The sequence below is a fragment of the Penicillium antarcticum genome (genome assembly GCF_028974205.1).
Source record: "Penicillium antarcticum strain IBT 31339 chromosome Unknown utg000006l_segment0_segment0, whole genome shotgun sequence".
In the NCBI taxonomy this organism is placed as follows: Eukaryota; Fungi; Ascomycota; class Eurotiomycetes; order Eurotiales; family Aspergillaceae; genus Penicillium; species Penicillium antarcticum.
Genome location: NW_026695304.1, coordinates 567168 through 590776, shown reverse-complemented (window position 1 = coordinate 590776; position 23609 = coordinate 567168). Strand labels below are relative to the sequence as shown.

At 48.9% G+C, this 23609-nt stretch overlaps 10 protein-coding genes across 10 annotated transcripts; 5 read left to right on the top strand and 5 right to left on the bottom strand.

Moving 5' to 3' along the window:
- Positions 1 to 234: 234 nt before the first annotated feature.
- On the bottom strand, positions 235 to 1362 carry N7508_006301 (uncharacterized protein; the record flags this gene model as incomplete). The annotated part of the gene is made up of 1 exon (XM_058464367.1): positions 235 to 1362. The coding sequence occupies one exon, from the start codon at positions 1360 to 1362 to the stop codon at positions 235 to 237; it is 1128 nt and encodes a 375-aa protein (XP_058318220.1).
- Positions 1363 to 3277: 1915 nt separating this feature from the next.
- On the top strand, positions 3278 to 4753 carry N7508_006300 (putative nucleoside hydrolase; the record flags this gene model as incomplete). Its single annotated transcript, XM_058464366.1, has 5 exons — positions 3278 to 3310; positions 3358 to 3461; positions 3514 to 3683; positions 3741 to 3775; positions 3830 to 4753. 5 exons carry the CDS (start codon positions 3278 to 3280, stop codon positions 4751 to 4753), a joined length of 1266 nt encoding a protein of 421 aa, XP_058318219.1.
- An 853-nt stretch (positions 4754 to 5606) lies between these two features.
- N7508_006299 (uncharacterized protein) lies at positions 5607 to 6052 on the top strand (the record flags this gene model as incomplete). The annotated part of the gene is made up of 2 exons (XM_058464365.1): positions 5607 to 5947; positions 5995 to 6052. The coding sequence occupies 2 exons, from the start codon at positions 5607 to 5609 to the stop codon at positions 6050 to 6052; spliced, it is 399 nt and encodes a 132-aa protein (XP_058318218.1).
- A 665-nt stretch (positions 6053 to 6717) lies between these two features.
- On the top strand, positions 6718 to 7894 carry N7508_006298 (uncharacterized protein; the record flags this gene model as incomplete). The annotated part of the gene is made up of 2 exons (XM_058464364.1): positions 6718 to 7275; positions 7337 to 7894. The coding sequence occupies 2 exons, from the start codon at positions 6718 to 6720 to the stop codon at positions 7892 to 7894; spliced, it is 1116 nt and encodes a 371-aa protein (XP_058318217.1).
- Positions 7895 to 8576: 682 nt separating this feature from the next.
- On the top strand, positions 8577 to 10581 carry N7508_006297 (uncharacterized protein; the record flags this gene model as incomplete). Its single annotated transcript, XM_058464363.1, has 2 exons — positions 8577 to 9470; positions 9529 to 10581. 2 exons carry the CDS (start codon positions 8577 to 8579, stop codon positions 10579 to 10581), a joined length of 1947 nt encoding a protein of 648 aa, XP_058318216.1.
- Positions 10582 to 12059: 1478 nt separating this feature from the next.
- N7508_006296 (uncharacterized protein) lies at positions 12060 to 14433 on the bottom strand (the record flags this gene model as incomplete). Its single annotated transcript, XM_058464362.1, has 3 exons — positions 12060 to 12981; positions 13033 to 14314; positions 14361 to 14433. The coding sequence occupies 3 exons, from the start codon at positions 14431 to 14433 to the stop codon at positions 12060 to 12062; spliced, it is 2277 nt and encodes a 758-aa protein (XP_058318215.1).
- A 652-nt stretch (positions 14434 to 15085) lies between these two features.
- On the bottom strand, positions 15086 to 16917 carry N7508_006295 (MFS transporter; the record flags this gene model as incomplete). The annotated part of the gene is made up of 6 exons (XM_058464361.1): positions 15086 to 15636; positions 15689 to 15789; positions 15867 to 16032; positions 16090 to 16219; positions 16282 to 16695; positions 16753 to 16917. 6 exons carry the CDS (start codon positions 16915 to 16917, stop codon positions 15086 to 15088), a joined length of 1527 nt encoding a protein of 508 aa, XP_058318214.1.
- A 718-nt stretch (positions 16918 to 17635) lies between these two features.
- Positions 17636 to 19579, bottom strand: N7508_006294 (fungal specific transcription factor domain-containing protein; the record flags this gene model as incomplete). Its single annotated transcript, XM_058464360.1, has 7 exons — positions 17636 to 18162; positions 18216 to 18396; positions 18465 to 18670; positions 18721 to 18844; positions 18909 to 19305; positions 19374 to 19468; positions 19520 to 19579. The coding sequence occupies 7 exons, from the start codon at positions 19577 to 19579 to the stop codon at positions 17636 to 17638; spliced, it is 1590 nt and encodes a 529-aa protein (XP_058318213.1).
- A 1344-nt stretch (positions 19580 to 20923) lies between these two features.
- N7508_006293 (transcription factor domain-containing protein) lies at positions 20924 to 22198 on the top strand (the record flags this gene model as incomplete). The annotated part of the gene is made up of 1 exon (XM_058464359.1): positions 20924 to 22198. The coding sequence occupies one exon, from the start codon at positions 20924 to 20926 to the stop codon at positions 22196 to 22198; it is 1275 nt and encodes a 424-aa protein (XP_058318212.1).
- A 67-nt stretch (positions 22199 to 22265) lies between these two features.
- On the bottom strand, positions 22266 to 23361 carry N7508_006292 (uncharacterized protein; the record flags this gene model as incomplete). The annotated part of the gene is made up of 2 exons (XM_058464358.1): positions 22266 to 23125; positions 23184 to 23361. 2 exons carry the CDS (start codon positions 23359 to 23361, stop codon positions 22266 to 22268), a joined length of 1038 nt encoding a protein of 345 aa, XP_058318211.1.
- Positions 23362 to 23609: the final 248 nt, after the last annotated feature.

Below are 23609 nucleotides of genomic sequence, written 5' to 3'. Positions count from 1 at the left end.
ATGGTTTCATTGCAATAGCTAGACTCAAAACATACACATCAGATCCCGCAATTCTGCTTTTTTCGCGGTCCTGGTCCACAACTGGGATTCCGCCAAATTCGCTGTTACATGTAATGCGACCTCCAGCCCTCATCGAGGGGAGGGTGTTTGAGACACCCACAAAACGCCAAAAAAAAAAATCAAACAATGGGTAATAAATACAGGTCAGAAGATAGAACATGACCGGGATGGAAATCACGCGGCCCAGTCAGAGTCCAAGGGGTGACCCTTCTCACGGGAGCGATAGATATCAGGGAGGTAGGTAGGGGTCACCGTCACGCGCGGCTCAACGGGGACAGGGGCCACAGGGGCGGACTGGTTCTCCGAGGCGCTAGTCTCGCTAACACTCTCGTCAGTCTTGCCACCCTTCTTCTTGGGGGCCTTCTTGGAGACAGTGGTCCATTCGTCGTCGCCATTGGCAACGCCGAGCTGACGCATCTGCTCCTCCTCAGAGGGGAGGTTCTGGGCCCACTTCTTGGGCTGAGCGGGCTCCTCGAAGGTGTCCAAGACAGTTGAGGCAGGAACGACGGGGGCGACGGGAGCAGGAGCAGCGTAAGCGCCGTTGGTGACGGGCTTCTTCATCTCCTGGGTTTGCCAAGCGTTGGCAGCGGGAGCGGATCGGGCAGCCTCACGACGCTCGGACTCGCGAGCGGTGTGCAGCTGCTTCTCAAGAAGCTTCTTGCGCTCAATCTCGGCCTCCTGGACCTGCTGCTTGCGGGCCTCGTTCTTGAGGCGGTTCTGGCGCTGCTTCTTGGTCTCAACTTCCTTGAAGCTCTGGACCTTCTGCTTCTTGGGCTGGCTCTCAACGTTGCCGGTAACACGGAGGACACTGGCGGCGGGGGCGGGGGCCTCGAGCATGTCGGAGACATAGCCGGCGGAGGAAGTAGCATTCACCTGGGGAGAGGGAGCGGGGGACAGATCATCGTCACCCTCAGCGCCGGTGGTGGAAGAGGCACGAGTGTCGCTGACCTCGAGCTGAGAAGACTTCTTGGTCTTCTTCTTCTGGCTTTTGGAGGGAGCGGGCTGAGCGGGGGCACCAGTCTTAATGCCAGCCATGCGGCGGGCCATTTCCTTGTGGTCAATCTCGGCGTCGGGCTTCTCATCCTCGGTGGTGGGAGGGGAGATCACGGTCTGAACCTCGGGCTTCTTAGCGTCGGCAGGCTTAGACTTGCGCTTCGCCTTCTTCGGGGCTACTGTAGTCTCGGTCTTTTCGACGGCAGATCGCACCACGGTCTTGGCCTTGGGAGCGTTGCCATTGGTGTAGTACCAACCCAGGCCACCAGCCACAACGAGCAGGATTGCCCAGCTGATGTATGGGTTCATTGTGCTGTGCACTCATCAGTCAGCACCATCAAGGTTGGTAGTGGGTAGCATCGACTTACTATCAGACAGAAGAAGCCTGTCAGGGGGAGGATGAATGAGAGGTAGGATCAGGAGTCGGAGGCGGGACGAAAAGCTGGGGAAACGCGATTGCGTTAGCATGCGCATTCGAAACCGGAAGAAATGCGCCAGGAACTCACCAGTGTTCTCGTCGCGAACGTCAATAGCGAAGCTCGCAGATGAAAACTCCGGAGAATTGATCGGCACTATGCGACCCGGGACAGATTGCCAAAATGGAAATCCAACTCGGGGCGGTGTTGCTGTCAAATGCTCAATGGGCCGTGTCAAAGTAGTCAAGATGTTGGGAGAAGAGACAGCTGGCGTGAAAGAAGAAGCGCAATGGCGCAAAAGAACGTGAAGTGAAGAAGAAGGAAAGGAGAGGAGTCGAGAAAAGGACAGAGTGATCCAAAGGGGCCGTGTATCGTATGGTAATGGTAAACTTGGCCACCAAGACCTTGGCTTTGATATTGGCCAATCTAGAACTATTTATTCCTAGAACTTGGTACATGACCATTCCTATATCTTATTTATTACTCAATCTCTAACATTATTGTTCTGATACTTGTCGCTAATATATGTACTGTATATCACTGCCACTGTCAGGTAAATTACTGTACTATTGTAAGGCCACGTCTCCGCCTTAGTTTCTCCGCCTTCTCTTTATATCTCGGCTGTGTTTACCCTCCACTTCGATCGCCGGTAGGGGATCTCACTCCCTTGCAGTAGCCCTCGCGCTGGCCACGAGGTCATGAAGAGAATGCACGGATATTGGGGCTAAGGTCCGAATATATCCCTGGCCAACCACCACTGCAGCACCCAGCATCCGAGAACAATTGCACTTTCTCTGTCATTGGTCACCCTGTCATACACCTGCATGGGGTGGCGTCTTGTACACATCGTGCAGGTATTCCCGACATCCGGAGCAAACCAAACAAACACTCTGGCATGTCCAAGCGCAGAGAGCACAATCTATGGAAGAACCGTGCTGTGGTTAAGCTATTTGTGGGCCCGTGTATCCCGGGAGACAGGCAACAATATAGTGTTATTGCTCAAGTGTAATTGACTTCTAGCCTTGACACCGTAGACGAATGTAGATTAGCGTGCGCACTCTATGAATGACCTTCAAATTTACATTTACGCAAGGTACATGTAACTTGAGAGCCATGTAACTTACTTCAACTCCATACTGAGTGACGACGAATGTACATGTATCCCGACTATCCCCCGGGCATTTTGTGGGTCCAGGTGCATGGATGCGTTTTTGTAAATGGATCTTAGTGTTTCTCGCCCCTGAATCTAGCAATAATTGCGTTTTCTAATGCCCTATCCACTCCTTCTTACAAACCATCACTACTTGATAAGAGAAACTATTGTGTCTTAGGCTATCAGCTTGATGGTCAGTCAAACTAATTGACATGTTGATTTACATAGTCTTGCTAGATCTATGCTCCGGATTCCGTCGGTGTTGACATTCTCGGCAGTTTTAAACATGCAACTTGACTTGTGGGGTAAGAACATCATGATAATTTGTGAATAAAGACATGCTCTGAGGAGAAAGTCAATACTTACAGAGTGATATATAAGTAGGCTAAGTGATTTCGTGTGGACAAGTGCAACATATATATCCACCAACATGATAAGAAAACAAAGTGAAACTCGCAAGCCTTAAATTCACGCAACCATAATAATTGCAACCATTAAGTCCAGGCCGGAGCCGCCCTGCAGCAATAGCATAGGTGGCCAAGTAGAATCATATAAATGTGATAGTTGCCCCCTCCTGAGGGGCATTTGCCAACCCCGCTGATAACCGATAAGCTCCCACTTCCAAGCTTCAAGCTTTAACAACAAACTACTCACTATGGGAAAGAAGATTATTATCGATACTGACCCGGTACGTACCTTGAGCAATCTTCGCTGAGCAATTACTGACTATAACAGGGCATTGACGATGTCCTCGGTCTCCTGCTGGCGCTCTCCGCCACGCCTGAGGAGGTTGAGGTTCTGCTCATCTCGTTGACCTTTGGAAACATCGAAGTGAAGAAGTAAGATCGTGCCAGAAATTAGTCAATCCCCATCCTGCTGACTGTACCCTAGTTGCCTCCGCAATGCCGTCTCAATGTTCCACATCCTTGAGCAGGAGATGCAGTGGCGCCGCGAGAAAGGCCGACCTGAGGGTTTTGGCGCCTTGAGCGCTTACCGTCCTATTATCGCCGTCGGTGCTGAGAACCCTCTCGAAAATCAGAAGATGCTGGCTGATTACTTCCGTATGTATCGCCTTGGACCAAGGCAACTCTGAATATCCCTTCTGACGTAATTTGCAGATGGTACCGATGGACTTGGTGGTATCCATGCTAGTGTATGTGAACTCCATTTCTCCATATACAACCTAGAATAAACTGACATCTATTAGCACCCACATCTCACACCGACTGAGGCCTGGGAACATCTATTCCATACGACCGTGGACCAAGAAGGCATTCCAGCAGTCGTAACCTCCGATAGCGAGCGCGCCTTCACGCCCTCCAAGCTGCCAGCACACAAGGAGATTCTCCGTGCCCTCCGTGACAATGAGCCCGACTCCGTGACCCTAGTCGCAGTCGGTCCACTGACCAACCTGGCTCTAGCCGCAGCAGAAGACCCCGAAACCTTTCTCCGAGTAAAGGAAGTAGTAGTAATGGGCGGCGCAATCAACCAACCAGGAAACGTAACCCCGATGGGCGAATTCAACGCCTACGCAGACGCAGTTGCTGCCGCTCGAGTCTTCGCCCTGACATCGCCAAACCCAAATACAACAGTGCCGCCAACTAAGAGCGACAAGCTACCACCCTACCCAACCAAGCTCAGTCGCCAACTCACACTGCGTCTGTTCCCTCTGGATATCACGCTCCGTCATAACCTCTCCCGCGGCCAGTTCCGCGAAGCTATTACCCCCCTCTTGGCGGGTGGATCCCCGCTCGCTGAATGGGTTGACGCTTTCATGGGCCATACCTTCAAAACCCTTGAGCGTCTGCACCCTGGCCATGAAGGTGATGATGCTCAATTGAGTCTGCATGACCCTGTTTGCATTTGGTATGCCATTACCGCTGAAGATCCTAAGTGGCTTCCATCTGAGAACTCGCCTGAGGATATTCGCATTGATACGCTTGGTCAGTGGACTCGCGGTATGTGTGTTATTGATCGTCGGAACCGGCACCGGATCGAAGGTGAAGAGGAGAGTTCCAGTGATCATGGACTTTGGTTGAGTGGCAGTGCTGGAAACCGTATCTGGCGGATGGATGGATCGCCTGCTGAGGATAACTTTGGTGAAATCCTTATTAAGAGAGTGTTTGGTTAGATTTGTGGGGGAGATACAATTGCATGTATTTAGACCGACTAGATAGCCCATGCATCAATTTTAAGAGCATAACTGATTGTGAGATGGTTGTAGAACCCATTATCCGAATACAGGTTGATGAGAATGAATAGAATACGGATACATGCAAGGGCATAGAGTGTTCAGCCTCCTGAAGACTTTTGCCAATTGGAATGAGAACTAACTTAGGAGCTTTTTCTACTCCCCTCCCCTGCTCGTTGGCCGGTCGTCCTGTCATGTCGAGCCATGGTCCACATACTATAGAAGCCGAACTGAGCTAAGCTTCGTTTCTATTTTCTCTTTGGCCTTGTTATTGGTTTGTGGGTTGTGATCGCCACGCGTTGGAATGTGAGGACTATGTGACATGTTGACTTGCACTGAATAGGTTTTGCTTGCGCGGGCACTGCTTTCATGATGCTCTGTTATGTCTGCATTGAACAAAGCACAGGTATATCATTACACCCAATATCCCAAAATATGACAGCCGTCAGTCGATACAATGCAGCAAGTGACAGAAGAAGTGAGCCCAACCCCCCAGGAATGTGGAATGCGGTGACCCAGTGATCACCCGTCCCAACTACCAGTATAGTCCCCCCCAAACGCCAATATGCAACACTGCAAGCCATGAAATTCCTTACAGCCCACCGGTAGGCCTGACAGCCAGCCCCCAGATTAAGGTTGCTATCAAAACCGACGTCTATATAAAGCGTCGTAAACCTCACCCCAGATTGATACAAACCCAACCCACTTGATCATCACCCAGTACTCATAAAAGTCCAGCTCTATACCACCGCATACTATTACAATTGAGCACAGAACCCCACCACTATCCACAATGCACTTCACAACCCTCTTCACCATAACGGCCACATTAGCCAGTACAGTCATCGCAATGCCCCGCCTCTCGGGGCCATACCACGGCGCCCGCATCGCAGTCCATGTGCCCACTAATGCAACGGGTGCCCATAACGCTACCACAACGGGTACACGTGGTCGAGTTCCTCTTTCTACGGCGTCTGCTAAGAATGCTACCCATGTTCCTGTGCATGGTCGTCCTTCGCATGGTATTAACCATGTTAATGTTAATCATTGTCATGAGCTTTGTTCTTTGGAGGCTCAGACTTGTACGCTGGCTGTTCCTGATGATGATAAGTTTTGGTTAGTGCCCCTTTTCTTGTTGGATGATAAGTTGGGTGGAAAGATGTTTGCTAATTAGTGGGTAGTTGGTCGACTTATTTGCGTTGCACGGAGAAGTGTAACCCTGCCAATTTCCGCATTTGAGTGTTTCTGTATAAAAGGGGAAAAGGAGGGAGTGGATGAGGTGCTGAGTTATGGAACATGTGCTATGATTGAAGGATTTTCTTTTGTTTTGTGAACAGTAATCTGGTACTGTGTACACCATAATGTATCTCCTATCTAGTCATGAATTTAAGTCAATTGGGATTATATCATTACTCCGTACTGTAGATCAGCGAGTGGAACTGTGCATGTGCTCAATCAGAGAGGGGAGTTGAGCAACTGCCGATCAACTACACATGTACCAGGAAACCCATGAAGACACTGAATATCGCCACGTCCATCTCTGGAAAGAGTAAAAGATCACCCTCTCACCAAAGACTAACGAAAAGGAGGAGAAGGAGTGAAGAGAGAGACTGCACGTGCTGGGCTACCTCTCTGATCCCCAACATGGCTTGTACAGGGTACCTGGAATTAAGGGGTAGACCCTTAGCCAACCAAGTACCCTGTACATCATGATAAGCTCGAGCCCCACAAATAACCAACAAATGCCCGTTGCTCACTGAGGCACGAGCTCCACTCGACCAATCAGAGGCCCCCGTTGTGGCTCGTGGGCATATAAGCACGCGACACTCTATGAACGAGAACGGTATAATAGTCTGGGATCCCTTGCAGATGCTCTCTATCTTCATTACACAACTGGCTTCGAAATGTCTTTTCCTCCCACCCCCGCCATGTCTGGCGAGTTCATCATCAAAGACCAGCCTGAGGGCACCGATGTCTTTGCTCTGCCTCCTGCCGCATTGAGCCCAACAGATGAGAGTAGACGCTCCTCTCGTTCTGATCCATCTTATATACCTGCTTCGCCCACGTCACCGGATCTGTCTGGACGTCGTGGTTCCCAAGCTGCTCGCTCGGGTAGTGGTATGAAGCGACCACTGGAGGACTTTGATCTGCCTCCGCCTCCTACTCGAACCCGCAAGATTATTCAGATGAAGCCAAAGTCCCCGGCTGTGTCGAAGGGTTCGTCCAAGTCGAAGGACAGTAAAGGTTTGCCTCAGAGTCCCAATGAGGCAGCCAATACTACCACTTCGAAGAAGAAGCAGCCTAGTGCAACTAGTGCCGCAGGACGGAAGATTGCCCGCAAAACAGCTCACAGTCTAATTGAACGTCGTCGACGATCAAAAATGAATGAAGAGTTCGGAACATTGAAGGATATGATCCCAGCGTGCACGGGACAGGAGATGCATAAGCTAGCCATTCTGCAGGTACGCTCAAGCCCCCCCCCCTCTACAACATGCTTAATCACAACGCTAACAACCACCCCAGGCAAGCATCGACTACGTCAACTATCTAGAAAAATGCATCCGAGACCTCAAAACCGCCGGCCCATCCCATACCCCAGCCGCCCCACCCTCCCCCACATCCCCAGAATTCATCATGGAAAACGGCCCCGAACCTGAAGAAATGCGCGAAACTTCCTCTACATACTCCTACTCCACATCTGCATCACCTGTCTGCTTTGATCCTGCCATGAACACGCAAATGCAAATGCAAATACCGGATACATCTCCTTCCTTCTCTCCTCGCACTCAGATTCCCTCTGCTCAGAATATCCCTGAAGCTGCTGCTTCTGTTCTCCCCAGTCCGGCGTTGGGTCCTATTTGGGCCTCTGAGGAGAAGATGCATGAGCTTCAGGGGGTTGATCACGAGGCTTCCGCTGCTTTGCTTATGCTGACTCGGGATCGGAGGGGGACTGCTGATTCTATTAATGAGCATTTCTCGGCTGGCACCGCGCTTATTCCTCCGCCTGAGAATAGGGCTGCTGTTCCTCCAGAGGCGCAGAGGAGGAAGGGGATGAGTGTGATGGATTTACTTATTTCTTGATCTATTTCCTCTTTTCGGGTTGGTTTTTGTATTGTGGTTCTAGCGTTTTAAGTTAATACTATGGGAATGGGTGGGTGTTTCATTAGCGTGATTCTATTAATTTGGGCATATATGTGGTCTTCGGATATTCAATCTATGTTTTCGTTTAGTTTTCAGGCTTGTCAGGGTGATCGTCAACCTTCCGAATAGACACGAATGAAGAGGGGGAATATGGGCAAAATGAACGTACCTTCTTCAGGACTTCTTCGTTCTTACGTATTGATCTTTACCACCGAAACTTGATTGTAAGACGTCTTTATTCCTTCCGTTTTCGTTGATGCCCTGAAATATAACGAACTCGACAATCTTGAACTCTTTCTTTATTTTCGCCTTAGGACCATCATATCGCAAGACTATCTTCTATTCATGTATGAGCGTGTAACAATTCCCACACAAGAATAATCAAAATCAGTAAGAATACCCAATGGATGTAGAAAACACAGATCCATGCAGCGACGGACGCCTTACACCTGAGGCACGAAAAATCTCGGCAGTCGGCACTTCACGAACGACCGAAACCCGAATCACCGCGACCGAACAACTTCATCTTCATATCCTGAATATTCAAACAATCACATCGTGCAAGAAAAGGCCTTTCTAGTCAAATCAAATACATGAAAGCACATCTAATACACCCACAAAAATGGAGCCCCAACGCCGCTACAACGTTGAGCGCTCCTGTCTACGCTGCCACGAGCGCAAACTAAAATGCGACAAATCAACCCCTTGCAGCAGATGCGTGCGACAAAACACAGCATGCCAATACCCCGGCCCGAGCCGGGTGAAGCGCCAACCCCCGAAGAAGAGTATGACAGATGTTGCAGCGCGGCTGGAACAGCTGGAGCGGTCTATCGCCGCGATGGTCAATGAGCGACCGTGTGCACCGACGGATAGCAGTTTGGATATTAAATCCGACTTGACGGGTGGTACTGGTAACAGTGCAAGTTCAACCACAAGTACAAGTACATTGCCATCTATTGTCAAATCAGATGTCCAAGCCAAATCTAAACCACCAGATCAAGGCTTTCTCTCAAAAGACGGCCGCTACATTAATGAACCTCTCCTCTCAAGAGTCCTCGACAAAGAGAAAGAACTCCAGTCTGCAATCGGCTCGCCGAGCGAGCATAGCAGTCCGCGCCGCCCACCAGTCTTGCGCGCAGAGGGTCTAATAGCGAATCCGCTGTTGACGCAGGTTGACCTGAAAGAGTTATATCCGAGTCGATGGCAGGCGACATTGCTTTGGCAGGCATTCCTAAGCCGAGTTGATCCGCTGGTTAAAGTACTGCACATCCCATCGACGCAGTCGCACATTTTTGCTGCAATTAATCGGCCTGAGAGCGTGCGCTCTGATGTTCGCGCACTTTTGTTTGCTATCTATTTTGCCGCTACTACGGCCTTTATCTCCGATGATACTCAAAATGAGAGCTTGCATTTGGATCTGAGGAAATACCAGCAGGGGATGGAGATTTCGTTGTACCAGGCTGAGTTCCTGGATGCGCCTACTATTACATCGTTGCAGGCAATGGTCATTTATCAGGTTCGTGATGACGATCGCCTTTTGGATGTGCGATTTCTGACTGATAGATGGATTATAGACTTGCTTCCGCTATAGTAATAGCGGCCGATCTGGCTGGACATTACAGGGTATGACCATTCGAGCTGCGCAGTCAATTGGTCTACAACGCGACGGCAAACATTTCAAACTTCCTCAGTTGGAATGTGAACTACGACGGCGACTTTGGTGGCAGATCCAGTCTGCAGATGAGCGCGTCGCAGAAGACCATGGTCTGAGCGTCCCCGAAAATGACCACGGTGATACGGAAATGCCCTTGAACATCGATGATGGAATCTTGACTGGGCTCAATGACACCCCGGTCGAATCCCAAGCCCAATGGACGGCTATGACCTATGCACTCGTGATAATGGAAATTAACAAAGGTCGACGAATGCTGCTGCGCACCCTGGACGGATCGACAGATCCCACCCCAGCAATCGAGGAATTCAGGAAAGAGATCCATGAAAAATATCTCAGACATGCCGATTCCGATATCCCAATCCAGCGTTTCGGTCTTCTACTAGGCCAACTCCTGCTCGCAAAAGCAGAGGTCTGCATTCGACAGAGAATCATTCACTCTCAGGGTCCCACATCGACATCACTAGACCGTGGCATCTCTCAAGGATCCCTCGATTTAGCCTGCCACGCCATCGAATTAGGACTCGAAATCCACACCGACGAACTTCTCCGTGGATTCAGATGGTTAACAACAACATTCACCGGATATCATCCATTAACCTACGTCCTCTGGACACTCTGCGTCTGTCCAACCGGCCCACACGTTGACAGATCATGGCGGGTCGTGAACATGCTTTTCGAGATAACGGAAGATCCACAACTTCCCGATCCTGGAGCTAAGTGGCCTATGATTGTGCAATTGAGGGAGAAGGCTTTGCGCGTGAGACAGGCTCATGAGGCTTTGCAGTCTAGCCAGCGTGTTGCCGAAGACACGGCTGTGTATGAGAATGGTGTTAACGGTACGATGTGCTTGGATGGTGGGTTTGATATGAATGATTGGGATCCTAGCTTCATTGAGAATTCGGATTGGAATTATTTGGCGCATAATCTTGCTTTGCTTAATGGGGAGGCTTGAATTTTGTATATAGATATCAAAGAGGTGTACAACAGGATATAGTTAGAGATCATTGTACTATGAGGGACTTGGAAGGCTGGCCCTTGTGGTGAAATTAATGTATAGCCCAATTGCGAGAAAACAGCCTATCAGGCCCACCACGCAAATCCAGAGGGTTCGAAAGTCCAATTTGATGTTTGCAATAGTGTAGCCATGTTGCATGGTTTTGGGCTTGCGGATGTTGAGATGGTATTAATTTGCCGTTCTGTGTCAATGAGAGTGTATTAGCAGACTGTTCTAAAATGGATGGTATCTGATGATATCACCTCTTCTTCAAGTGTTCCAATCAGTAAAGTTTCACTTACTTCCATTGCCTCATCACTATGTTCCACCACTCGCGTCAGTTCCTGCTGAATCAAGCATGACCTCTTCCCCCCCTCGGTGAGAGATTAGAATTAGAGCAGAAAGGCAAGTTCCAGGGATCCGCACGGGTGCTCATCTACAAATTTCGTATGATAGTAAATCATCCAAGAAAGATAAAAAGACAAAGAGAACTTCCAACACAAGTAGCTCGTTATCCGAGTGTGAAGGGAGTAGACAGAGCGGTGCTTCGAAGGCCATTTTAATTTTCGGAGATAAAACGATTCCTCCCATCATGACAAACCCCAATGCTGAAGTACATTTGCTATCTCCATCGGTCCTAAGCTTTGGTAGTGTTACATCTCGATATTGCAGACTGCGCGCAAAGTAAGTGCTAACCCTGCGTGAAGGATGAATGTAGCTGACAAATCTTCAGAAAAGGCTAGATTTCCCAGCGGACATGTCTTCAAAGGCGTGAGCACGGAGGGTGGGATGCCTGTGGATCAGGTATGCTGGACATACCCTTTTCTAGGGTAAGAAGTCTCAGCGGAAGCTCACTTAATATCTCCAAACGATGTGATTCAAGCATGCAGCCTTGGTGCTAGTCAGCAGTCGTCCAATAGAATTTCTCTTACATTCTAGTTGCTTTGTGTCTGAACTTTGACTTATAGTCATGTCCAAAGTTGGCCACCTTGTCTCCGTTGGTAGCTTTCCCCGTTCTCTCCAGAGCCCCAGTTTCGTCCGACGGGATAGTATTTAGAACTAAACCTTTCAACAGAGTCGTTTTACTTCAAGATTCTGTATACATCACTTGGGATCATACCCCAGCCTGCCATCTGACTGTACTACAGTCTTCTATGGATGCTTGCTCAGCTCAGAGCATCAAGACTAAGCGAACGAGGAAGCATTTAGCAAGAAACATCATTTTACTATTAGCCGAATTTTCGAGTAATGATACGTATTGACTTGACTTGAAATCAGTGCTAATTGTACGTTGATCTTCAACTGAATCTCAAAATTCGTGCCGCTACAATGGAAGAGCTACGTAGCTCAAGATAGACGAGAGCAAAATCTCCCAAATTGAACCGTGCGCGTGGCAGTTGGGTAACACATTTTACACTTGACCTTCAACAGCACATCTACTGCAACGGACATTCAGGCTGATACTCCCCACGATCCTCATCATTTGGAGGTAGTCCATCTCTCCTCCGCTGTTCCTGTCGCTGCTGTTCTTCATCCGCCAGCCGTCGCATACGCTCCCCGTCTGGCTGCTCACCAGGTTGTAGACTGAGCAGTTCAGTAGCCATAGCTGCCTGAACATCCTGACCATTGGCACGCAGGTATCTCCGGAAATCGTTCAGCATATATGAACGAAGGGCGGTATCAACGTGAGGATTTTCTTCGGGTGGATTTGCCGCTTCTAGCGAAACAGGAATATTGTTCTGGTTAGGTCTGGGTAATTCTGGTTGCTGTGGCTCCGGTACTGATGTTGGTGGGACTGCTGTTGTTGATGCTGGTTCTGGTACTGGAGCGTGTGGAAAAGGCACGGCCGTCGGTTCTGTTTCCTGTACTGGTACCGGCGGATGAGGCAATTCTGGTTGTTGTCCCATCTTGCGTTTCCAGTCGTTCACTAGCTCTCGTATCAACAGCCAACGCATTTGACTCTGGTGTCTCCAGCCGTATAGCTGCCATGGTACTGTCGGCCCGACGTACACCTGATTGGGATGTTCCATTGCCAGTGGCCAGAAGTCTTCGAGTTGGACTGCCTGGGCTGAGAACAATGAGTACAGATCGCTCCAGATGAGGCTACCTAGAACACGCATTTGACCAATGTACTCTGGTGATTCGTCTGGACGCTCGATGCCATCTTCTGGATCGAAGTCGGGGTCAACTGCGAGAAGGAATCCTGTGAAGTCACCTGGAATGACCGTTGGTGTTGAGGGGCCGTACAAATTGGTGACATATGAAGCATAGGACGCCGAGTCAATGGCAAAGAAGGCTCTCGTCTGTAGCTGTGGGTTTTCGGGGTCCTCGTCTTTGTTCATTGTGCTGTTAAAGTGTCTGGCCGAGCGTTAGTGTCTTAATGATAACAGGGCCAGCATCAGAACTCACTTTTTGGCTGCATCGATATCGTTTTCAGGAATACCAAGATCATTTCCATCAAACCAGTGAAGTTTAAGATTTGGCTTGATAGCACTGCTACCAGTCTGACCTTTTCCCCAGTCAGAGACGTGTGCATCCAGCTTCTTGACAAATGCCGTCCATTCAGCCTCAGTCTGACCATAGGTCAGCCGGTAAACAGCCATCCCGAATTTTTCATCTTTGTTCTTCTCCAATGACGCCTTAATCATCTTCTCGCTAGATGTAATCCATGGCTCCCGTGGGATAGGCTCAACTGGCGGCCCACGCGTTTCTAATCTCAATTGGGCCTGACCCTGGATCTGAGCCACGCCTGACTCATGGTATGACCTCCCAGAATTCTCTCTGCGATGTCCTCCAAGACCCGAGGAATTTGATTCCACAATTCCTCTATATATGTACTCACGAGTAAGGAGCTTCAAGCGATCGTGGTATGCCTTTCCCCGCTTGTAACAGTCCTCAGTAAGCAGGCCCTTTGGACCAGTCCGCTTAGGAATGGTGTATCCCTTGAATCCATCCATGGGAATCATGATGGTGTAATCTGCATCTGCGCCGATCTGCGACAGCATATGAAGAGAATCGGTGAGTTTCCATTGAAATTGATCCGGACCAGCGCTTTCGTCCACTGGGCGATATTCAATCAGGGTATTCATGAGGGGAGTGCGCAGAGCATTCACGTTTACTATCACCCATCTGTGAGCCCGCTCAGTCATCATCTCAAACAGCGCGGCCATGTACATTGTCCAGAGAGCAGCGACGTTGATGCGCTCCTCGCCCTTCTCTGCTCTAGCTTGATTGAGCAAAGTATCCAACTCGGTCCAATGGTCATAGATCAAGTTGAACGTGCTGCAGAGATAGTTTCTGACTGTTGGCTCATTCAGATATTGAAACACAGCGATGACAGCACTGAGGTGCTGACAGGCGAAATCAAAATGCTCTGGCTGGTCGAGCTGCTTTTCTTGCCATCGCTGTTGGGTCATGGGGATGACGCCCTCCCATAGCCGCCTCTTCAGGAATTGGATGTTCTTGCCGATCAGGCACAGGCGTTTTCCATCTTCCTCGGACCCGATTCGCGTCATAACGCGATCGAGGATGGAGTGGCCATTTGATCCAGGGGGGAAGTTGGTCTGAATAGAAGAGATTTCTTCTGGTTTCATGCGAATCACAGTTGGTTGAGTGCCATTTGGAAGTGGGCCTTGACCAAGAGCAAATTCCAAGAAGTGTACGATGGTTTGAGGCTCAATAAGACGATCAACTGCATCAGTTAGCATACGACGCGGAAGTGGGCGGAGATCGCGCACCGATAGCTAGATCTTGCGCCTTGCAGTGGGCGATCGTGGCGGTGGTACCCTGGGCTGGGAGATGAGAGTACATTGTGTCTGTTTTACAAGGGGAAGCCAACGTAGAAGAGAAAAGGAGAGCGCTTGGTTCTTAAAGTCGTTTGTTATGCATACCAAGAGACGAATCGTTAGAGCCGCAACAAAACACATTTTGATTGGTGATGTTTTGGTGCGAGTTGGATCTAGGCTATTTTAGGATTTGGCCCCCGTTACAAAACCTCAATTTTAATTTCATCAGGGTCCTAAGCGACCTGCCTAGTGGCTTTTAGCAGGGTTTGTGGCGCGCCAAAGCCTCCAACCCCTATCGCCACTTTTGATTCAATTGTGTGATCACTTTATTGTGCTGCCAAATGGCTATGGAGTTATGAGCAACTAGCATTGAAAGATGTGAAATAACTGGAGTTCAATTGTTGCCGGAACTTGCCGAAAGTGGACCGAGCCCCTGAAACCTTAAGATTCAGGTGTCGATATATCCGATCCACCGCTAGAACAGAACTCGATTATTGGCATTGAAAAAGTCATGAAACATATAAGAAAGACTGCATTATTAACTATCTATTAAGTCATGATATATTCCACGCCCAGCCAATGCCGCATGTGAATGAGCAAATAACCCGAAATTGTAAAACGCTCAAAAAACACATAAGGTATAGATGCAACTCGATGCAACCACAATCAGAAATACCTCATACTTCCACTGGAGTGGCCGATCCACTGGATTTCAATTTGTCTCTGAGTAGTCGTTGACAGAAGGGACTTCTTTTCCGGATCAAAGGACCCCAATGTAAAAGAGCAAAGGGAATAGGAATGCAAGCCAGACTGATAAATCCAAGGAGAGATGTAGCCCATGATACTCCCAACGAGTTGTACATTGGGTCAGCAGCCAGTGGGAAAAGTGCACCAGCAATGCTTCGCACAATGACGGAAGCTGCCAATGCACTGGCTGAATAGATTCCGTATGCATCGGTGACATATGTTAAGAGCGAGATGAAGATGATTTGGTATCCGAATCCGAAGACCAAGCCGGACATTACGGGCACGGCCCAGTGGATGTTTGAACTTGCTGTCCATGCGAGCCAGAACATGCTGACCACAATGCAAGGACCGGCGATAAAGGACATGGGCAGTCGGTGAAGTTCGGGGCTTGTGGTCCATTCCTTGCCTTGCTTTTTGGCTTTCTCGTATATTGTGTCATAGTAGAGAGTGGCAAAACCTGATGTTGCGGCTCCAATTCCAACTGTGTCTGGTTAGCTTGGAATCTTACTAGCAGTGGCAATGTTTGAACGTACTTGGAATGTAAGTCAGAGACGTCTTCTCAACGTCAAATCCGTAGACTCCTGTTAATTCCATGTTAATTTTATTCATCTTCTCCTTTGTCTGAGGGGCTTGCCTTGGAAAATAATCGGATAGGCCTGGAAGTAGAAGAAGACCAGGCTGTAAGCGAGAGAGATGTAGATTGCAGTAGACTGGATGATCGGTTCGGTAATAAGCATCATAATAGGGCGGGTAATGATCTCCATGGGCGTGAATCTCGATTCTAAGTCCAGTTCTTGTCTTGTGAAGTATTTATTGAAGCCTGTTTCTCTCCGTAGTTTGGCAGCCTTGCGTTTGAGAAGGATTGGCGTGAATGTTTCTGTGTGATTTAATTTCAGTTCCTGGCTCAAAATCTTCAGCAAACAATCTTTCGTACCTGACATGAATACAAGAGCCAGCCAGGTAGTACCAGTCAGGATCAGGTCAATGCGAAAAGTCCATCGCCAGCCATATTTGACAGAACATCCAGAGATAATAGGCCCTAAAATTGGGCCAAAGCTCGCCGCCTGTTTTTTCCTGTTAGACTTTCATATCTCTATGATGAATTAATGCATTTAGGCTGACATACCGACATGTATCCAGCCATAGCCCGTCCCCGACTCCGCAAGTCAACAAACAAATCCGCATAAACACCACCGATGACTGTCTGAGGCGCAGCGCCCATAAGGCCACAAATTGACCGAAAAACTAGAAGAGAAGGCCAGTTTGGTGCAAAAGCACAAGCTAGCGTAGCCAAGACAAAGACACTGAACGACCACAGAAGAACTGGTTTCCGCCCAATGGTCTCGCTCAATGGGCTGAAAAGAAGAGGTCCAAGCACATAGCCGATCAGGAACACAGCCGTTGGTAATACCTTTTGCGAGTCTCCGGACTGGTTGAAGTCCTGCATGATAGTGGGGACTGCATTGCTGGGGAGTGCAGTTGATATCCCGCTATTGAGAACAATGAATAGGGCCACGAGCGCGTTGTAGATCTTTTTAGTCTGGTTCTGCGGTCAGTTTCCTTTGCATTTCTGAGGATAATATGTCGAAATGCTTACAAATGCCCAATTCGGTGGACTCTCGGGTGAGCCTTCTTGAAACTCAACAAGGAGTTCATCTGGTGACATTTCGACTATTGAGTAGATTTTATCTCCCTTGTGATGTTTTCCGGGTATTGTTGGAGCGGCAATATCATCGGCAGGATTTTGGTCCTTGCCTGCCATGTGTCAGAGAGATTGGGAAGGAATTCACAAAAAGTACGTTGATCGTACCTGAGGAAAGTATAGCTGCTATTTGAGCAATTAAAGATTGTTTGGTATCTATAGCCATCTTGAATCATAAGAAGAAGAAAACAGGTCAAGAATAAGAAGGTAGAAGCATTCAATTGAAAGCAAAGTCTGGTAGAGGATGTCACCGCTACATATACTCCTCAACAGAGTTTACAATTGTCAATGCAACAGATGGACCCAGATAAAATCTTCAAACATCTTTGACTCACCATGGCCAGAACTCGTTGGACATGCATAACGCCTCGATTTATCATGTTGGAGTAGACAGCAAGCCAATGAGCGTGGGTTATACTTCAAGAATTTTGCGATGTGCACCGGCGCCGACGCGGGACCGGGTCTTAGGGCAATCCACCCGCGGGACCGGTCAGGACCCGGGCCTGGACGGCAGGCGCCGACGCGGGAATTGATCGCTATACAAGTAATTTGGATGGGGAATTGGGACTAGTGTGACTAAAGACTTCATGTGAAGATCATACTGGACTGCGTGGCGGCCCAATTTGGTGTTTGTGATGCCGATTTCAGGGTCTAGTGTACCAGGCCACGTATATCCACTGTACAACGTTTCAGTTACCTAGCTCGATCCACAAACATGACGACTTGAAGTCAATCAGATCAAACATTGATTGTCATTAGCTATGTGCAAAATATTAAACTATTGTGGCATCGACGGCATCATGGGCAAGAAGTCGAAGATATCGTTCTGTCCTTCTTCGAAAAGACCAAAAGAATCAGCAATAGAGTTTGATACAGTCCAGTTCGGTGCCTCCATCGTGCCGGGTAGCCGAGAGAGGGGCGGTCTGGGTGCAGATGTATCGCCACTTGGCATTGAGACCATATTTGAATCCTTATCTGTCTGTGTGTTAAGACCGTGCTTATAGCGATCGTCGAGGGGACCCACTGCTGGTGGAGCAGGTGCATCCACCATAGGGCCATCACAATATGACGGATGTGGCCCGTCACCTTGATCGGACATGTTGGGCGCATCTGCACCATCGCTACTTTGTGGACGCTGGCTAGCAATCAAAGCACGTGCGTAGTTGACAAAGATCGAGACCGTTCGGTGGATGTCAGGGTACGGGGGTTGTTTCAAGAAGTCGCAGATTTTTTCTGCTCTTTCTAGTAAGAGGTTTTGATTGATTAAATTTGGACGCCATCTGGCTATTCTGAGAGCGAATGTTGCTAGGCATAGGTTAGTAAGGTGGTGCTGGATGATTTGAATTGAGCTGACTTACTAACAAACGCAATGGTCAAAGCTGGGTATGTTGGTGACCATGTTAATTGGCAACGATAAGAGGGCTCGTTGATCAAAAATCCCAATTGGTCCATGATTGTCGTTACCAAAGACCGCCACAGTTCAACAACATTCTGATCCAGGGTTTCGGAACTCGAATCTGTGTAAATTGGCTGTAATTTCTGGATTCGTGCGAGCGAAGCGCAAAGAACGAATATTCTGGCATAGTTGAACATAAGCTTGAGGCTACTGCGTTGGAAGGCCCCTTCGTGGAAACCATTGTCTTCATGTCTCGGTCAGTTATGAAATCTCGAATCCAGCTTGGAGAAAACTTGCTCTTATGAATTTCGTCCCACGCCGCGAACCAGCCTTGTAGTCGGGTCATGATGGACGGAATTCTATTTGTAACAATTTCATCGACCGTCATTACATTGTCAATAGCAAAGCGGAAATTGCCTATTTTCAGTTAGTCAGTTTCCCATGAACTAAAAGTCGAGTCAGTAGACCTGCCTCGTAGCTGATGAAGTTCAATGATGCAAACCGTTCGCATATCGCCAGGTAGAGAAAGTGGATATTCAAGGAACCGGCGTAGCTTCGAGACATCAACCTCCGCAATTCGAGACTTGCGTCCTGTGCCAGATGCAACATCCAGTTCCAAAGTGAAGCTAATCAACCATGTTCTTGTTTGCCATACTAGTTGACGTTCCGCCATAGAAGCAGAGAGAGAACTCCGGGGAACGGTCTCTTGTGATAACAATGTGTCCAGTGACTTCTCCAACCCGGAATCCAAGGCCGTGCGGAGAATAAGAGCGATTGAGAACCACGTCTTCTCGGAATAAGCTGCCAGGAGAATCATCCCTTGTACTGTTTCCAGTTTAGTGGGTCGCTCAAAGAAACTGTCTTCTGCCAAACGTTGTGCCTCATCTTGTAAGACACGCTGCATATGTGTGTCTCCACGAAGATCTGATACAGCTCGACTAGCCAAGTAGATGATCACCGTGAAGCAGAACAAAGACCGTGACCGAATGGAGTCAAATGTGTCGCGAATGGGATCAAAAAGCCCAAGGAAGTTTTTTGATCCACCCGTAAATCTGAATTGAGTAGCATTTAGAATACAAAAAAATAATAGATACTTAGCGAGGGGAGTCCTTCGACATACCGGTCATACATCATGCGAGCGAACTCCTCGCTGACGATTCCTCGATCAATTACATCGCCTCTTGAGTCGCCTTTGTTTGAGCTGTCCATAAATATCTAAAAAGTTTCAGAATACAAAATTTTCCTCTGGCATAAAGCACCACTTACATCATTTGAGCCTAGCAGATTCACTGACATGGAGTGCACTGCTGATGCCGGTGCAATCATTTCGTTTGGACTTAATTGCTGATGCTCGGGCCCATTTTGGTCACTTGTGTACGACCTTTGAAGACTGTTAAGTCCAGTGGACTCAGGCAAAGAATCAAGTGAAGAGTCAAATCCACCATCATGAACGTTGGATGGAGAGAACCCTTGGTCTCTGGAAGCCGGGGTATGAAACCCAGTCCGCTGATCAACTGGAGTTGCATTGGCTTGGCTCCTTTGATTCATTAGTCTCGCTTCATATCGGTAATGTTTATTTTATTCAGGGTCCTACCGTGCGGGGGTTGTAGTCTTCCGCCGACGGTCACTTCGGCGCCGGCCGTCATCAATGGGATCCAGAATGCAGTCCCGACCAGTTGAACGACAGCGGAAGCAAGGGGTTTGACTGCGCGCATCGCACCGCATTTTCTGTCTCCTGCACCACCGACATGCCTTAAAGAAGCGAATCGGAATATTTTCCGCCCGGTACACGATCTCCGAACCTCGTTCACTCATCCTTGCGCCGATCACGTCGGAAACCGGGTCAAAGAATACTTGACAGATCTGCAACGAGGATCAAAATCTCTGAACAGCTTTTCACTGTTCGAAGCGCTGACAACATGAAATGCCAAATGATTTAGCCGGAGGTGGCTAAATTCCGGTCACGTGTAGTCGGCCAGATCCGCCATTTTAGGAAGGCGGCACGTTCCGCCCCCCTGGACATCAACTCATCTAAATGGCCTTGAATGTCATCAGATAATGTCGCCCACGAACCATCTCAGACCAAATGATGCCCCAAGTCCCAAGCGAAGGAAAGTACGTAAGGGCACATTTAGTTGCTGGGAATGCAAGCATCGCAAGAGAAGGTGTGAGTTCGGACCAGTGTCCAACTCCATCTGCGTGTATTGTCAATACCGAGGCCTACCATGCATAAGCCAGGATGTTCTTGACAATACGAATGACGCATACGAAGCAGTTGAGCGTCGCATTGGAAATGTCGAAGAAATTGTGCATAGACTCGTCAGGCAGCAGGGGAACTTTACTAGAGGGCAGTCGCAACAAAAGTTATTGGAACTTCGACGCTTCGATCCCACACGAACGTCATCCTTGAGAGCAATCGGTCACGAAAGACTGTCTAGAGGTCCATCCCTCACCGGATATCTCTCCTCAGTCCTACCTGCTCCTCATGTCATCTTACTTATTCTCAACAGCAGCAAGCTACATAATGCACCACTTCAAATACTGCAGTCCTCGCACCAGCAGGCCTTTTCTACGTTGATGGGAGAGTCTCTACTACCTGATCATACATCATCTGCTCATCCTATCACTTTTGCTCACAGGCTCATCCGACTAGCCATTTGCCTCAGAGAAATGAATGATAGCGCGTCGAAGAGAACGAAAGTAGGCCTGAAAGAGCCCATTGATTCTGCAGCACGTCGCTACTATGAGACTGCTTCCCGTTCAGTCATGTCTCAGGACTCTCTAGTTGCATCGCTTGATGGGCTAGAAACCCTCCTGCTGCAAAGTCGGTATCATATAAGCGTGGGACAAATGGACACCGCGCGCTTGATCTTTAAACGAGCTTCCCACATAGCGCATCTCATGAAGGTACACCAGCAGGATGAATTATTTGGCCCTCGAGCCGAGTCTCTTTTGTTCCAGATCCTCTACAGTGAACGGTTCACGTCACTTATGCTGGGACAGCCATTCTCGGCTATCGATCAAACTTCTGCGGCACAGAATGAAGTTTTGCAGAGCGTTACGCCACAAATTCTGGAACGCATCCATGTTACAATCTCTGAGCGCATTATTGCAAGAAATCTACACATTCAACATGCTCACAGGCATGGCAATATCCGCAATGGTGGTGCCACTCAAGATCAGGAAGAGATAGAAAGCCTCGACCGTGATTTGAAGAATGCCGCGCGGGCACTTCCGACAACTTGGTGGATTCCTCCCACCACTGAGGGTGCTGAAACAGAGGCAAGCATAATGGACAGAACTGCTAAGCTTCTGCTGCAATCACATCAATACTATCTTCTGATCCTCGTGCATCAGCCGTATCTCCTTGGAGTTCTGCGTTGGAATGCTTCCCAGACCCAACGGAATTCTATAGACCAGATATACAGCAAGATGGCAATCGTTTCTGCAAGCCGAGAAGTTCTTGCTCGCTATCTCATTCTCCGAAAACTCCACGAATCGCCGTCCTACCGTGGCCTCGATGACAAAGCTTTGACGGCTACATTCGCACTTCTATTATCCCACCTCGAAGGGCACACTCTGGGGTCCGCAAATCTCCTTGAACACCAAAGACCCCAAGATCTCGGGATCATCGATTGTGTGATTGGCTGTATTGACAATCTTTCTCGTCGCAATCAAGACTCTCAGGGGTCCGACCGTGCCAAGCTACTCAGGCGATTTGTTGAGATTGAGGCTGATGCAGCTGAGGGTGACAAGTACATACTCTGCAATGACGCGGCGCCCGATGATACTCGAATGAACCATTCCGTGCGCGGACAGAGCCATTTGGAATTTGATATACCATACTTTGGCACTATGCATATCGTACATCAGGCATCGACCAGGTCCGACCGTGACGTCGAATTTTCTACGATTTCAATGTCGAATATCGCACCAGAGTTATAATTGGCAAAGTATTGGAGCAGCTGAAGCAAACAAAATACAAAGTCGGTCTTTCACCAAACCGCTGAAGCTACCGCTCCTCCAAAGTTGGTGTATCGGCAAATGAATAACCCGTCTTCGCCTGGAACCTACCACCCACAATTTCCCCCGAAAGCTTCCGGACCAATGTCTCATCTTCCCCAGAAAGAGTGACAGAGAGACTTTCGAGATTCTCCTCCAGACGGTGAATCTTCGAAGTCCCTGGAATAGGGAAGATATCATCACCCTGTGCAAGCAACCATGCAAGGGCCAATTGTGCCGTCGTAAGACCCTTGGAGCTTGCTAGGTCATTGATTCTATCAAGGACAGCCAGGTTCGGCTGAATATTCTCGTCGCTTAACCAAGGCAGGACTCCGCGCGAATCACCAGGCTTGCTCACGTCTTCGCGGGAGCGGATATTTCCACCCAGGAGACCGTTTCCCAGAGGACTGTATGCCACAATGGCAACGTCCAGCTCGCGAGCAACTTCTAAAAGCTTCGTCTCCGGGGACTCAATGTCCTTGCACAATGGGCTGTATTCAACCTGGACACAAGTCACCGGATGGACGGCATACGCACGACGCAAAGAGTTTGCACTACACTCGCTCAACCCGATGTGTTTGATCTTGCCGGCATTCTTGAGCTCGACCATGGCCACCATTGTTTTTTCGATTGGAGTCACTTTGTCCAAGCGGTGGACGTAGAACATATCCACGTATGGGAGTCCCAGTCGTTCCAGGCACCTTTCGATTGACTGATGACAGTATTCAGGTGTTGAGTCGACGGAGAACCCTGGCACACCGGGCGAGGTCTTGATGCCAAATTTAGTTGCGAGGAATATATTCTTGCGCTTGTCTGGGTTTGCGGTGAACCATTTTCCGAGCAGGTCTTCCGAATCACCGTACTTGTCGGCTTGGAACCGTCAATCTCAGCACAACTCGTGGATGGATGTTAATGAAGGGGCTCTTACCAGTATCCCAAAATCTCTCTCCTTTTTCATACGCCTTGTCCAAGAAAGCGAGTCTCTCCTCGTCCCTGGCCGGCATACCGTACGTACCACTTGCACCCATCAATCCCAGACCGAGGCGAGGGACCAACGGCCCATTTTTCGAGAGTGGGCGAGTTGGCAGTAGCTTTGAGTCGACCATGATATTCAAGAGCAGATCCTTGATTTCTAAATTGAAAGGAGATATATTTTGAACTACCCAAAGGGCAGTATTTATGTTTTCTGAAAGCTCGGATTTTGCGGCGGACGAGTCGCCATCTCGTATACTTGCTTTCGGCCAATCAGCGTATTCCGCCGCAATCACCGTAAGCTCCGGTTTCTGCTCGAGGCAACATTTCCGATCGTTCGATCGTTGTGCTTCGAAGAACGAGAAGAATGGGATAGTTGCAG